Source organism: Convolutriloba macropyga, chromosome 2 (genome assembly GCF_964194025.1).
Source record: "Convolutriloba macropyga chromosome 2, txConMacr16.3, whole genome shotgun sequence".
NCBI classification, from domain to species: domain Eukaryota; kingdom Metazoa; phylum Xenacoelomorpha; order Acoela; family Convolutidae; genus Convolutriloba; species Convolutriloba macropyga.
Window position 1 is genome coordinate 35344379 of NC_134469.1, and position 17445 is coordinate 35361823.

At 36.4% G+C, this 17445-nt stretch overlaps 1 protein-coding gene across 1 annotated transcript in view; it reads right to left on the reverse strand.

The window, feature by feature from the left end:
- Positions 1–9437, reverse strand: part of LOC142335244 (gonadotropin-releasing hormone receptor-like) — a 65575-nt gene extending 56138 nt beyond the window's left edge. The window contains exon 1 of the mRNA XM_075383662.1: positions 9161–9437. Within this exon, the coding sequence (XP_075239777.1) occupies positions 9161–9397 (237 nt within the window). The 5' untranslated portion in view covers positions 9398–9437. The remainder of the gene's footprint in view (positions 1–9160) is intronic.
- Between the last annotated feature and the right edge of the window lie 8008 nt (positions 9438–17445).

The following is a 17445-nucleotide window of genomic DNA, read 5'->3' on the forward strand; positions in this document are numbered from 1 at the left end:
AGGTTAAGGAATGGGATTTACAGACAACCTAACCAGACATCCCCGTTCGTCAGCTCCTAGAGTAAGCAAAGACGACGAACTTTTTGTCGTCAGCCGAATTAAAGATTTTACTTTCTTCCTTGAAGACACATTTCGACGCAATAAACTGTCGTCCAATCAGACAACAGCGCAATTTAAAACGATCCACTCGGACGACGTCATTAACCAAACTCAAAACGAGCGAGTTAAACAAGGCGCATTTTGCCCTAACCAAACTCAAAATCAGAAGCGTAATTCTCACTCCATTTCAAATCAAATTTCAAATTCAAAGCATTATTCAAATTACAGCAATTCGAATTCCCTTACTACTTTAGCAAACAAAATACACGTGGTAACCAGACAAAATCCCAACAGAAAAACTTACGATACAGAAATTAAGAGGAGATTCAGAGCCCCAAACAAAGGAAAATCAATGAACAACGCAACAAGAAGCAACCAGCAGCCAATCGAGACCCAAACGGATAACGGAGCAGAACCCTCAAACGTAGGACGAGGCAGATTCCCAAAAGATGACAACAGACACGGACCTCTATTCCAATTCACAGATGAACCAACACCCCAGTATCGACACAGTCTACAGCAAGCGTTCGTTGAAGCCTTTTTGGCGTAGCATCATTAGACTTGTTGAGGAGCAGGAGTGGGAAGAACTGGAGAGTGTAAGCAAATATTACTACAGCTTAAGGAGAGATCTGGCAACTTCTCCGTCTCAATGTCTACTGTACGATGAAAATTAGTAATACCCTATCAACTTCAGAACACAGTGATAAATGCCGTTCACTGAGCTTACCCCGGACAAGTTGGGATGATCCGCCAATTTAATTTGGTTCCCCCACATCCACTGCACTATCAAGCTCCGAGCGGAGAACTGTAAACAATGTACAGGCCAATGTAAAATTCTAAAAGCCTTAATACCAAAGTCCCAATTGGGCACCCTATCCCCATTACAATAACCAAACCAGGAACTACAAATAGACTTAACCGGCCCAATCCCAACCAACAAATTCTAGTCTAGATATATTCATACTCGTAGCAGTTGACCAATTTTGCGCTATACCTCCGCAACTGTAGACACAAATTGCGACACGCCTACCGCCATAGACTTCCTAAAAATTTACTGCGAACTTCACGGAATACCACGGAGCATACACTGTGACCGAGCTCAAGCATTCAAAAAAAGATCTTTCGAAATATTTTGTAATAAAAAAAATATAAAGCTGATATTCACAACCACACAACCATAGGGATCAGGAAATGGTCGAACGCTCAATACAAACGCTTAAATGCCGACTAGCCTCCATGTATACTGACACACTATGTGATAATGATACATATGCAGACAAAATCTCTGCTATTATCGAATCAATCAGACCAATACACAATCGGGTCACAAAAACTTCTTCTTTGAAGCGCTCTTCCGCCGACCCCCCAATACCAAACTATCAAACCTAATAACTAAACCAAACTATTACAAACTATCATAGTCTAAGATCAAATCTTCTTACCTAGACTTGAACTTACTCCCACACGCTGCCCTGTCACCCAGTACCATTTGGGATCAAGACAAAAACAGTGAGACAAACCTAAACATCAGGTAACGTGAACAAAAGCAAACTCCCCAAGGATCGGACCCCGACCCCGACAGCGCATCCGACAACACCCGCTGGGAAACCTCACCAACAGGGGTACGATTATACCATCTAAATTAACATTTCAACTAGGGCTTTAAAAAAAACTATAATCAACCAAACTCGTCAAAACAGAGCTCGTAAGAGAGTAAGAAGACAAAACCCTGAACCCAAAGGCAGTTTAAAGCCAATATGGTCAATAATACCAGACGGAAAAATAATTAATTAATCCCACATACGGTTACCTTGGATACTCATAATGGAAAAAATACACTAATAAGGAAAAGTGATAAAGCAATCGTAAAAGAGACATCTAACATACAGGAAATCAAACCTATTAAACCGCATACACAAAAAATCGAAGAACCTAAGCTTCGTCTGATAAACTTTGTAGCTTGCAAAATCGTAGGGGAAGACAATCGAAACAAACGAAAAACACAAAAACCTTGTTTAGAAGAACAAGCCCGCCTCCGCAGCATACAAGACCAAGGCTCCATAAGCTCGCCAGCGAACATTCCACGGCCGTCAACTGCACCCACAAGCTCCTCTACACCGGTAGACACCCCAGGGTCATCAAGAGCCCCTGTAGGGTATTCTCTCTCAACGATCATTTAAGTGACCAAGAAGAAGCGACAAGCAACTACGCCGAATAATGGAATTGCCAAGAAAACTCCAACCAGGAAACAGACGAAGACAACGGCACAAGCAACTGCAAGCAAAAGACTAATAAAAGCAAAAATAGCCGCGCTCCGGCAATCCCAAGCACTTGCCGTAAAGTCACGAACAAACTTGGACATGAGTAAAATCACCAGGCCACAGACAAAGCGGTACAATGTTTAAGCGAACACGCCGAATACAAAGGATCACAGTATCTTAACATCATTTTCCCCATTGGACTTCATGAGCTCTCCCATGACATCGTCCAGCTCAATCGTGAAAACAATCGGCAACAGCCCTACACGACCGTACCCCGGCAAGAGGTCAGCAGACCCGACCGTCAAGCAGGTCGATTTGGAGACCATACAGTCGCACCTGCCGCTCTACCCAACACAGACGGAACCCGAAGTGATTGATCTGGTCGACACCTCCAACAGCACATACAAAGAAATTTCTACAACTGAAATTTCTATTGCAACTGCAGCACTCACCCAGCCGGACATTTCTATTGTACACCCATTGTCCGAATTTAGACTCACAGGACTCCGTGAACAGCTTCAACACCGCAACCCACTCCATCCTGCACATTACAGAAAGGAACAATCCTCAACTGGAACCACTGAGTGAGATAGAGCATCGGGCAATGGAAACGGAACACGAGGAAGCCCCACCGACTCCAGAGTGAAATCAAGGTACAAGACCGGATTTCTACCCAAGTTGGATTGTGGTGAGGTATTCGGACCTCACAAGCGACCAAATTTCTACAAGTACTATTATGATTCTTTTAAAGACTCTTATTGTTATTATATTTATATAAAGCTCATTGTAAAACGGATAGCCATAGTTGTGCTGGTTGAACAAGCCACTTTAGTTCAATGCATCAGCATACGGGTCCGGTACGGGCAAAATGAGCGAGCTCTTTACGGAATGAAGTTCAGTCAAGAGCAAGAAACTTGTTCAAGATTGGGTCAATTCGTCACCGGTCGGGAACATGGCAGATGTTACGAATGAACCGAGTGTGCATTTTGTTGGTTCCATCGCCCTATCCAACCAAGAAATTGCCCCGCGTTCTTCTTCAGCTCAACCTCTAAACTCATGCTCTAATCTCAATATCCATGGTCAGGTTGAGACTAATATCAACCTCTCTGTCCATAGACCGGAAGACAAAAGTAATAGAACCAATGTAACCAATAATGCACACATTGCAAACAACATCATACAAAATCGATAACAACCTCAGTTGACGCCTCCACCACCGCCAATAAACTTTGGTATTCCAGTACAACTAAACGCCCCAAACATAGGCCGACAACTGTCTCGAAGAGCTACAATGCACTTCGATGTTTTACAGTCCGATCAACAATTCCCTCGTGGGTCAAGCATGCCGGGACAATTGAATTTAGTCAGCACCTCTGGTTCGCCACCATAAATGCACTCACTAGTGATCCACTAATCCTTAATCAACCACAAGCACACATAAATGCAGCTGACATGCCGCCAACCACCGTCCTTAACCCCATAGCCACGCAACTCCATTTAATCCCACCTGCTTTTTGTTTTGCTCCGGCACCGCCATCACAAACTCTCCCATTAAATGTCAAAAACCACATGTCAAACAATAGCAATCAGTTACCGCTCTCTCCACCCGCGAAGAACATCTCTCTTCTTGTTAATGTCTTTGTACCACTTGTAAATAATCCAACGGCTCCACAGCACAGGTACATGACCTCAAATTCTGTCCCCTCGACCATGTAAAGAAGAAAACAACACTCTTCTGTTACGCTTCAATTCAGTTCGTCCAAATCGATAAAAAGCAACGTTTTTTCTAGCAAAGATCAATAAGTCAACGTATAAGCATTGGTAACTTTCATAGCAACAATTGGTTTTTTATACGACAATTGTCTGATGTCGAATCAATTCAATGCTAGTCATCATTTTGTACTTTTTGTCTCGTGGATTACGCACGTAACGAACTCTCGTTAACGCCCGTAAGCGCCGACCCGTCCGACGTAGGCGCGATAACACCTGACCATTTTCTACTTGGTAAACAAACAAACGCAATTCCATCAGTCGCTGGCGTTGACGATTTCGATCACCGTAAGCTTTACGTCCGCGCACAGTCTTACGCTAACGCTATTTCTTCTCGCTGGATCAGAGGGTACGCCCCGACAATGAACAGATGTTCTAAGTGGCAAACCCTTGTCGAGCAACACCCAAAGACTGGTGACTTGGTTTGGGTAGGTATTTGAAGAGACCAACCCAAGGGGTTACTACCCTACTGCTCGGAGCACTAAACTCCGTTACGTTTCAGATAGCGGCGCCCTCTCCGCCGTATTGCCCACTTCCACTGAATCACTGGTCCGCCCGCTTGTGAAATTACAATCGATTTTCCCCACATCTTCTTCTGGGCCTGAGGATGTTACCGAGTAAATAAATGTAAGCAAGATAATATATACCAATCATTTCCAATCATTCAAAATAAGCATAGAATTGCGTCCAATTTACGTTCAGAGCTCGAAAAACGTTTGTTTAACAAAATTTAATGTAATCCTAATCATAAAACCTATCAAATGAGACAAGATTCGGCTCAATATTTTTCGGTATTTTTACGCTTTTTGGATTTGTCGGTAGTGTTCAAAACTTCATCAGTGAGGCGATAGGCACCAAGGATAGTGTAAACTATTCACTTGAAAATACGTACTAGCCTCTCCCAGATGCCACCTTGGTGTGGCGCGCCGGGCGGGTTGAACCTCCACTTAATAGCTTTATGGGGTATTTCAGCTTCAATATTGATGGTATTCCACTATCCGAAATTCTCGCGTAGTTCTTTTTCCGCGAAGTTGGTTCCATTGTCGGACCAAATGATTGCAGCTGTACCCCGACGAGAGACAAACCGCTCCTCTCCCATTATGCACGAACTAGCGTCCAAAGACGGAAAAATTTCAACATGAACGGCACGAGTAGTTAAGCATGTGAAGATGCCTGATAACTCTGCAAAAAATAAAAATAACTTTGTAAAAATTGAAAAATTGGACAAGATGTTGCTAGACAAAAGTTGTTTGGAACACCTCAACCGAGTTGAGGCGCCACCGCCTTTCAGCGCAAATTTATGTAAGAAAATCGGTGAATATGGTGAAATTGATTAAATTAACATTAGTGAATATTATTAACAAACTGCTTAACTTAGTGAACTTAGGTGAAGTTACATCAGTTCACCGCTTAGAAAGAAGTGTCGAAATGAATTGAGATCAGCAGTGAATGCTGTGAATTTACATAAACTTTCCGCTTTACTTAATGGTGAAATTACATAAAATCACCACTTAGAACAAAGTGTTGAAATTGTGGGAGATCGGCAGTGAAGGCGGTGATATAACATAAATTCACCACTTAACATAGAGGTGAAATAACTTAATTTCATCGCTTAGCAAACGCTTCGAATTGTTTTTTGTTAAGTCACATTTTTTAAAAGACGCACGGAAAATTTACCCACAAACAATTCTTCATCTTTTTGAAACTAATTTAAGCGGTGCATTTATGTAATTTCACTACTGGAGTTAGTGGTGAACATACCAAAAAAAGGACCACATTTCACCGCTAATCTTACAAAAATTCAATTCGCTTGAGCTACAGTGAGATTGATTTAAATTCAAAACAAAACTGCTAGAATCTAATTAGAGGTGGGGCACTGGAAGAAGAAGTCGCTGCCATGCAGGAGATGAGAGATTCTAGAGCGTGTAGGGCCGGAATTTTGCAGTAAGCGTTGAACTGTGGTGAACTGTAAGTTCATCGCTTACTCTAGCGGTGCAATTACATAATTTTGCCTCATTTGACCGCAAAATTAAGTACAACATTTACAGTGTAAAAAACAACCTTTCAAAGCTTCTCTTACATGTTTCGCCGATTTTTTCCTCCACGAAGATGGTAAGATCTTGACAACATCTTATCAAGGTATTTCAAGAAATTTTCTTGGCCTAACTTGATAAGATCTTGATAAATTATTGACAGATAAAAAAACTTGTTCATAAGTAACCCTGAGTGAAGTGGTGAAAATATGAACCGGGTTTCTGGAAAAGAATTGCTTGGCCATGACCAGACAATCCATACAAAATTAGTTGATCAGTCGGAAAAAAAGTCAGAGACATAGGCGCAAATCTCGCATAGTTCCAAAAAGTTGAAACATAAAAGACATCTGTGCAATTAACAAATCATTTTCCGACTGTCAAAATTGTTTTATATGACTCAATAATGACTCAATCCTAAATGCAAAACAACTTCTATCAGCGGCGAAAAACTGTTAGATCAATTGAAAGATCTTCAATCAGATTTTGTACAACCACTCAACACCCAAATTTTATGTGATACAATTTTCTAATGTGATGCAAGCGACTATATTACACATCAATATGACGTGCAATATCTTGACGTCTCATGCAAAACTTGAAACATTTCACCAAGAACATGAAATACCAGCCAGCTTTTCATAATAAATCTTGTAACAATCTTGGTTAGATAAACTAAGAAAATTTCTTAACATCTTGTAAGAAAATCATGAAATATCTAGATAACACTCTTTATCATTTCTGATCGTCCCGCAAAAAAAACTTTGGAAAAAATTCGGTCAGACAATTTGTTTTTTAATCCGTTATTGAGAAGTTTTTGCCTCATTTTTCAGATGAGTCTTCTGATAGTTCACATCAATTCTTTTTTTGTTATATTTCGCACAGTCGTACTAACCGCTGTGTCAGCTGTGTTGTTTTGTAAAATGCCATCAAAACGGAATCGAAAAAGATTTAAAAATTTTCATTGTACTGTACTGGCTACAAAAGCTTAGTTTTTACTACACACAAAAACTACAATTTTGAAATATTTTTAGTAGCGCTTCACTTTGATGTTTTTTTCCAAATTTTTTGGTTCTCTTATTGGAGTTTATTGGTGGCCTTCTTGGTGGCAGTCATGTAGAAGTTTTTTACTATGTGCATACCAAGCTAGCATCCACTCAAATTTCATTATAGTGGAAAAAAAGCGGCTCATTTGTTGGTTGATAAACTAACGGGAGCAGTATTTTCCGATATTCTTTATAAATCTGGCTAATTGTTGATAAATTTTGATATTTTTTGCTTAATCTTATGATTTCGTTCTATATCTTGTCTTTAGGTGCTATCAAATACTCGGTACGTCTGGTCATGTCATAGTAATTCTTTCTTGAAAATCTTGCCAAGGTCTTGTTTCTTAACAGCCAGGCAAATATCTTGCAAGTTCGCACATTATGGTATTTAAACGTTCTTACAAGATTGTTTAAATACCATAAGTCCTATAAGCCAAGATTTCTTGTTTTGCGAAGATTCAATAGCCAGTACTTCGGAAACATCACAAGAAGTTCTAAAACATCACTAAGTTCAAATAATGCAATAGTGTTTTTTTACAGCTTAAAATGATCAGAATTAATTTTTTTAAAGGATACAAAATTCAAAAAATCATTTGAATGATTACCTTGTTGTTATTTTTTCCATATTCAAGCTCGATTGATCACAATAATCTAACATTGAAACTTTGTATATAAAGTTTATCCAACCCCGGCGAATTTTGACCCAACCCTATCCTTCTACTATCCCTCAGGTTGTGTTCTCCTAGAGGGCAAATTACCGCTCAATCTCCCCACATAAGGGGTAAATGTGGTAAAATCAGGGTCAAGGAAATAAACCCTCACAGAAAAAATCCCTCACTTATCTTTCAGTAGGAAACAAACCCCCACGGAAAATAACCCCCATGGAAATTTACCCCCACGGAAATAAAACCCCATTTTAAGATTTAATTTCGGTCGTGATAATTTGTTCGGTTATGATAATTTCATATCAAGTCCCACGGACCGCTGAGGCATGGCTCTGGCCCGCGAGGCATGGCCAAACGCGCTAAATGTGCAGCCCTTTTATAGAAAAGTGGGGGTTTATTTCCGTGGGGGTTTATTTCCGTGGCGTTTTTTTACGTGGGGGTTTATTTCCTATCTAAAATGAAGTGGGGTTTTTTTCCGTGGGGTTTTTTTCCACAACCGGTAAAATCCATGTGTAGTTTTATTAATGGGTTTTTATTACTTTATGAATATGTTTCTAATAAGCAACGCTGTAGAAACCTTCACATGCAAATGTTTTACATCGAGTATTCTTTAATTTTTGCTTGCGTTTCAACTTTAAGCTAGGGTCGATAGCGTGTGCCATCAAGTTGAAATAAGCTAACGTTTCAAAATATCTGTGGATAGTCCCAAAGGTCAATCAGCAGTAAACTATAGAGAAAAATAGATCAAAAGGAGCCTAAGGCAAAAAAACGGAGGCATCCAAACAACCACATGGATTCTCAAATGCACCTTTTTAAGCTTTTCGAAAGTTTAATTATTTCAAAATCGTGTGACGTTCCTGATTATGAACGAAAAAGAAGTGGAGTAACAAATCTTTGATCTTGAAAAGCGTTCAAAAATGGAACAAATTGCCCTCTTCAATAAGAACTTTTAACAGTAAAACTAGCTTTAAAAATGTTTTAAGCGAGTTTTTGCTCAACCAGCACAAGAAAGTATCCGTTAATAGACAAATAGGGGCCTTCAAATCCTTTTTTACCTATGAGAACGAACAGCCACAATTTTAAGATTATTATATTATTAACAATACTGATTAATTTATTTTAACATTTTAAAGCATGTAGATATCTAACCTTAGGGTTATAGTCTGAGTGTATAATTTACATGTTTGAACAATATATATATATATATATATATATATATATATATATATATATATATATATATATCATGCAGATTTTGGCTATGAAAGAAAGGAAAAATAGTGACTGGCCTTGCAAGCAAAAGTTCCCAATGCCCACTTGGCGTGAAGAGAAGAGTGAAGGAAGGAGAAGGTCATAGTGGTGCATGCAATAAGGATGTCTCCGACTGCAAGGTGACAGATGAGAGTGTTCACACGGGCTGACTTGAGGGTCTGCCACCTGGTTTTGATTATGTACAAGAGGGATATGTTGACAGTGAGAGTTGCAACTATAAACAAGGCGTCTATCAATGCCCACACCCAGTACATGTCTACGTCTCTTTAACTATAAAATCATGCAGATCGTTGCCTTATAACAGCCAGAGATGAAAAAGAAGATGAGATCAAAATTCTGCTAACATTCAGGTAACAGTACTGGCAATTAGAATAATGAAATCAATGAGTCCGAATCATTGTTTACGTCGGTTACGTCCATTTATAGTTAATGTTAGGTCGGGTTCGATACGGGGAAAATTCAACCTACTCCAATCTCCCGATTTTTTAATTTTCATAAGGTATACTAAAGTAACAGGTAAAAATAATCTCAAGATCTCATTCTCAAAGTAGAGTAAGTTTTAGGTGAAGATTTTTTTAAATGTGATCAATTCAGAAGGTCAATTCAAAAAAGAAATTTTCAGTTTAATTTGAAAACAATAATAAAGTTAAAATTGATGATTGGGCAAAAATAGCGGGCTAAAGACATCGGTGGGTTGTAAATTGGGTTGCTTCGCTAAATGGTACATTGTTCCTCGAAGGGCAGTGAGAGCAAATTAGGATAGCAGGGATAAAAAGCTATTAGTGGCAACAAACACTAGGAATATTAAAAGTGAATAAAATGTATCTCTCATTAGCATCCATCGGGGGAAATCTACTGCCATCACAGATTAAAAAAAAGCTTATACAGGAAATGATTGGAAAAATCAGCTGATATTTTAGCTATAAAAATAGTATAAATAAATTTCAACCAATCAAAATTTCCGCTTTTATTAGGTGGTCAAACAACCCTTTTAGACTCTGGAATAGCAAAAATTCTGATTTAAAGGATTTAAAAATTTAATTCCGTCCATGAGCGTAGCCTATGTAAATGATGTTAAGGAAAGATTAACAATAGCCTGAAGAATTACGTAAAGTCAAACTAATCTACTCGCTATATCATTACAAAATAACAAAACTTCAGCATGAAGTGAAACTGCTTTGGTTCAAAACTTCTGATTAAAGACGAACTTGCGATTCTTTTGAATTAGCGTCCTTATAATTCATAATGCGCAAAAGACGTGTCTTTGCCTGCTGTTAAGAATTTAGAAACGTTTGTTAGTTTTATGTCTTTGAATTTAAAAAATGTATTTAGAATCGATATCAGTTAGTAGGCTTTGTCTTGATGAGTTTTGGTGGTGGTATGGAAAGAAAAAAAAACAAAGACAATTTGTTTTTACTTCACACCTTATTAATTTAAATTTGAGCTTAAATGTTAAATAAAACCAGACTTCTTAGAAGTCTACCTCCGAACTGTGTGATGGGAAAATGACAAAATTGGGAAGTGTTTTATCAAGCTCATTAAACGGCCGCAGATGTCTGCTGGCAAGTTTTATTAATATTGTTGTGACAAATCCTTTGTTAAATTGCATCTTAAGAAATAAAGATAAAAATAAGCGTTTAGAAAACGCAAGAGATCGAACATGCAAATTACACGCAAACTGCGAAGGCTTTCTTTTTTTTACAAACAAGCTCACGCTGATTTTTGGCTGGAAAACAATGATATTCACTGAGTTTAGCAGACATTATTTCATTTTACCAATATATTACCAGAATGGTAAGAATTGTGAGATAATAGCTATCAAACTGAGTCCCTCAATAGAAATGGAAACCACAAAATCTGTCGATCTATCAATTATCGTGGACTGTATAATTTTTGCTCCAATTATAAGACCAGTGATTAGCAGGGTGCCGAACTTTATTGAATCCTAATTAAGTTTAACTACGAAGTAATCATTATCAATGGGAAGTTATTATACTATTGAAAAGCTACACTTATATTGGGTGGGGGGGGGGGGGTTTCAATTGAACTCAGCGGACCCCCCCCCATATAAGCTGTAGCTTCTCGACAGTACAATAACTCCCCATTGATTTCAACCTCCAAAAGTCCGAATCCAATCCTGGGTCGGAGGACGTATCGAAAAGACGGTAATCTTTTCAGAGCCGCATTAAAGAACAGAAATACAAGTAATATATAAATAACCACTGTTAGGAATATTTCATGGCACCTAAAGCATAGGGTGGCTTCTATCAATCAAGCTCATCAAAAGTTTTACAGTTTTTTAATGGTTTCACAGATAACAGCCCGAATCACAAACGAGAACGACGATATCGATAGAAACAACAATTATGAACTTTTCGTTTTAAAGAACGACTATACCGGCAAAAGCGACAGTAATCGACACTTCCAACATCACTTGTCGACGATACCGACAAAATGACAATAATCGACAGTTCTTACTAAAAAAAAAACAGACGAAATCGACAAAAACCGATAAAAAAACGACTCTTCTTGGGTCGGTTTTGTCGCTATTTCTCAACATGGGAAGTAATTAGGGCTCCAACTAAAAACAAACAGAAGTCCGAGATTCGAACCACCCCTTTTGTTAAATTTAAATTTTAACAAACTTTTATTAAATAAAGTTTTCTCTCCAATTAGTTAAAAACAAATTCGAACTCATCAATGCCTATGATGTCCTTCTTTCAATCAGGTCAAGATACAGGAAACGGAGGTCGTGAAGTGTGAAGATAGTGCAGTGATGATTTCATTCATACTGTTTTTACAGGTGAGCAAATAAAATATACGTGAAAATATTTCTCCATGTACTGCTCCTTCAAACCAGCTCTTTTGCTTTTGCTGTCAACTTTTTCAGGAAACTTTTACGCTTGGCAGTAATAAGCAGTACTACTATGATTGTTTGGCAGCATCTTAACACTCCAAAATAGTTTTTGTGTTCTAAATGCAATTTATAATTATACTATTTTTTTCGATACTTAACGATTTTTGAGTTTCTCCTTATAAAAGGATTCTTTTAAGCCCAATTGAGTTCCAATAATCAAAATGTATCCAAAAAGGCTGCATTTGCGCAATACAAACAGCGCTCAAACAGCGATTTTTTAATTCGATTTTGCTAACGCTTATTTAACTTCAAACTGGTTCATGTTCAATATATTGATCAATATATACTTCTCTTACTACTTCTCTTTTAGTTTGGTAGGTAATTTCAGTCTCCCCGCTCATTGGGTCAGACAAGGTAATAAAATTACTGATTGAATTTTCATTTTATTGTTGACCAGATATGGACCAGAAACTCCCCTCTTTTTGGGTGAGTTTCCATCAACACAATCACCGATCTCACTGTGCTCCAGCGAGTATCATGAATGCAGCTCCTCGGATTGTGATAACGGAAATTGACTGAGTGACTTTTTTGAGGGCAACAGACAGACCTTCAGAAATAAAACATCTATTGTCAGCAATGTCAGCCCTTCTCTTTTGCGTCTTCTCGAATGTCTGTGAGAAACACCCGGAAAATTTAGCAGCAATTGGATCAAAAAGAATTTCTCTTTCCGGAAAATTGCTTTCAAATACGCCATACTTCCGCTCGCTTTTTTGTATAATAGTGTTTTACTGTCAAAAACTGTGAATTTCCAATTTTTATCAAGTCTATTTATTTGGTTTCCAGTAGCTCAGAGCGCTGCATTGATTTTGAAATTTTTGTGGAAAGCACATAACTAAAAATAATTTTCATTGAATTTCAACAACTTTCCAAATCAAAGCACTGTCAGCTAGTGGGAATCCAATGAATCAATTAGACGAAAATGGAAAACAACCATTTTTCTTTTCAACCATTTGCGATTGATCGAAGTTTAGGACACAGTTCTGCTAGAAGACCATAAAATCTCAACAAATTTTTACAAATCTGAAAAATGCAAAAGTAAACAAAATTTGGATAGACAATCAGATTTCTTAAATTTTATTCTGTTTTCTCATTTGTTTTTATCGGTTCTTTTGTTTGCAATACAGTTGAATGAAACATCCGTCATGTTTTTGCAATTGTTTAAATTTATCATCAATTTAAGAATATTTAGACTTTTTGGCGGAATTTGTGTCCCTTAGTGCTGGCTACGGGTACCATTTGTTAACCGTTATCTAGTTTTCGTATTTTGCTATTAAATCTCATCCCGGTTGATCTATTTTTTGTGCAGAGTTTTCCTTAACTGTTACACAATTTATAAAAATTTTCCACGTGTTGAAAAACAAATTCAATTGAATAATGTGATCACAACGGCAAGGTTGCTTGAGAAAACAAAGAAATTGAGCAAAAGTTGTGCATCTCATTTTTTAGGTAGATTTAAACCCAAAAACATGTATCATTTATACATATCTTAAAAATATATTTCTTAGAGTGTTTTCAAAAACATCCGCATTGGTTTATAGGTTTCATGAGACATTACCAAAAAGTTTCTGTACAGAATACCTTAAACCCTACAAAAATTTATTGTGGGACGTATTTCATTAGCCTGTAGGGAATTAGTTTTACTGGAATATTTAAACAATTTGTTCGAGTTAAAAAATAGTAGGAGAGTTCAGCAGTGAAAACGTTCAAAAATTTCGCCAATGTTTTGTCTGCTATGTTAATTATTCAACTTTTTTGTAAGCAGCATAATCGCTATTTGAAGTTTCAGCAATTTTCAACCTTAAAGAATTCAGGAAAGCGTAAAAAAATAATCTTAAAAGAGTAAGAGTAGAAAAAAGTTAGAAAACGCAACAGTTCAAAAAATTTATAGTTGCTAAACCTTCCAAGATACTTCTTTTCTTCAGTGCAACAAGTGGCAAATGCCCAATTGCATAGAGAACAGAAAGTTAGAAAGTAGTGGCATTAAGTTAAAGTTTTTAGTGGCAGTTGTTCAAAGATTTTTAGCCCAAAATTTTTTGTGGAACTCAACAAAACAACTTTGAATCGAGTTCTCTGTATAGCGATATACAACCCAGAAGATAGATCATGCTCAATTTGTATTCTAATAACCAGGACTGCAGGTTAAATAAACGCTTTCAAAAGAAATATTAATCCAGTTTTGCGGTAATCCACTTTGGACTTCATGTATTTAAGTTTTTTCTTAATTTTGTTGTTTTTATTTTTAACTTCTCCTTAATTTTGTTTAATTTCAACATCCTAGCAATCTATAAAAATAATTTTAAGTGAAACATTTTTTAATTTTTAACTATTGAGTTTGAGCTAGAGGTTAACAACTTCAATTTTATTGAAAAAAACCTCTCAAAAATAGTTTCTCATTTAAATCTGGCTTAAAAAGTACACACGTTCAACACCACTTCGTGTGAAACATAACCAACAGAAGCTTGAATCAAAAAACGAAAAGAAAATCCTGTTTTTGGTTATTATACACAAAAAAATGTAGGCACAAACAGCGCTCTATAATTGACACATTACGTTTTAGATTCCAAAAAAAATTAACTATCTATGATAACAGAATAATTCGATACCTGTTAAACACAAAAGTAAATTTTGCAGTTTCATTGAGGAGAAGACTTACTAATACATTTTTAAAAACTTTTTCAAAACATTTATAACATCTTCATTGAATAGTTTTTTTTAAAATATCGTTGGTTTTTAAAATTTTAGCATATTTTCCGAAATCTGCGACAATGCAAACATCACCATCCCAATTGACGTCTCTTTGTCGGTAACTCCCGCAGAAAATTTTTGGGACAAAACCACTGCAAAATTTGCAATAATCGGCGATAATTAATTATTAATGTATTGATCTAATGTATTAATTAAAGATTTATATTTAAATGAACTATATGTATAAGTATTTAATTGAAAGGTTGGATAATTGACTATTGAACCCATTCTTAATATCATAACTAGATCTCCAGCCTCCAGATTTAATGCATGAACAATATTAATATTAATTGGCATGGAATTGCAACAAAACTTCAAAATCAAGCACTGTGAGCTAGTGGGAATCCAATGAATCGATTCGATTGAAAAAGGAAACAACAATTTTTCTTTAAATCCAATTGTGATTGCTCGAAGTTTATTACACAGTTTTGCAAAAAGACCAGACAATATTTACAATTTTTACCAAAGGTGAAAAATTGAAAAAATGCAAAAATAAACAACATTTGGATAGAAATTCAGATTTATTAAAATTTGTGGTGTTCTTTTAGTGGTTTTAATCGGTTCCTTGGTTTGCAATACAATTGAATGAAACATCAGTCATGTTTTTGCAGCTGTTAAATTCTATCACCAATTGAAGAAGTTTGAGCTATTCTGAAGGATTCTGTGTCCCTTTGCTTTACTGCAATGTTTTAAAAAAGTGTTGAAGTTAGGACATTAGGCTCTAACAAACAAAATAGTAGGAGAGTTCAGCATTGAAAAAGTTCAACATTTTGGCCCATATTTTTGTCTGCTATATTAATTTTTCAAACTTTTTTGTAAGCAGCACAGTCGCAATCTGAAGTTTCAGCAATTTTCAACCCTAAAGAATTCAGGAAAGCGTAAAAAAAACTTAAAAGAGTAAGAGTAGAAAAAAATTGGTAAACGCAACAGTTCAGATAAACTTGATTCCATGATACTTCTTTTCTTCAGTGCAAAAAGTGGCAAATGTTCAATTGCATAGGGAAGAGAAAGTGAGAAAGTAGTGGCATTGAGGTTAATATTTTTAGAGGCAGTTGTTCAAAGATTTAAGCCAAAATTTTTTTTTCTTGCGGAACTCAACAAAACAACTTTGAATCGATTTCTGTGCATAGCGATATACAACTTAACAGATAGGTCCTCCTCAAATTGTATTCCTATAACCACGACTGCATGTTAACTAAACTTTTTCAAAAGAAATATTGATCCTGTTTTTTTGAATTCATGCACTTTGTGTTTATGTATTTGTTTTCTTTTTTCAAATTTGTTGCTTTTTGTTTTTAACCTTTTCTCAATTTTGCTAATTTTTAACATCCTAGCAGTCTATAGAAATAGATTTATGTGTAACAATTCATAAATTTTAACTATTGTGCCTCAGCTAGCGGTTTATAAATGAAATATTCTTAAAAAAGCTCTTGAATTTGGTTTCTCATTTTATTCCTGGAACCCAAAAAAGTACACGCATTTTGACACGGCTTCCCACGGAACATAATTAAAACCATCTTTATTCAAAAAAAATCATTCAAATTGTGCTATCATATAGTCAAAATTGTGTAGGTTTAAACATTATGTTTTAAGTTCCAACAAAAATAATTAACTGTGTATGATAACAGAAAAATTCGATACTTTTTAAACTTAATAAAAAATTATCCATTCGTTTCTCTTACAGTTTTTTTGCGGAGAATACTTTAGTCAATTCATTTTATTAACAATATTTTAATACATTTTGAACATCTATAATGAGTAGTTATTTAAATTGTTTAACGTACTGTTCTTGTCTGTAAGTACAAAGATCTTTAGAAAAATTCATTTTGTTGGGTTTTCTTTGCATATTTTAGCATTTTTGCCGAAATCAGCGAGAATGAAAAATTCTTCAACGAATCAACGTTCCTTTGTTGCTAATTCTGGCAGCAAATTCTAGGGAGATTAGCAAAGCAAATGTTGCCAAAACCCGGCAATAATTAAAATTTAATATATTAATCTTTTAAATATTACCATTCAATTGAACCATATAGAAAAGCATTTCACTGAGAGGTTGAATAATTGACTAATGAGTCCACTCCATTCCTCATGACAAGAACTCCAGCCTCCAGAGTTAACTCAAAGTATTTGCTGAAAACGCATCGAGCGCTCGAAACAGAAACAGTCGTTGCCGTTTACGCCAACTAATAAGTTATACTCATGATGGCACGAGCAGGAGGGGAATAAAATGACTAAGTTACAATTGGAGTACTTTTGGGAGCACAGTTTTTGTGCGTTTTAGTAGGCTTCCATTTCCTCACAAGGCTCTCAACCTTAATTCTCAGGGGTTTCCTGGCCTCCACTTTGAACCTGTCACAGCGTTCAATAGCAGCAAGGGTGGTCTCTGTCTTGCCACTTATTTTTAATTGAAATTGCAACACCGTCAATATCTTCAAAAGAAATGTCAAGAACCGAAGGGTCTTCCTCCCACGACAAAGTTTCAACTTCAGTTAGGCGAGCGAGTTGAATAAAATGAACATTTAATGACAAAATGATTTTTTCAGAAAAATCCCTTCAGTTCTTCTCATATTATGTAAAATTATGTAAACAGTTAAATATTTTTTCTGTGGCTCCAGTCATTTCCATTAAGCATCAATTATTGGA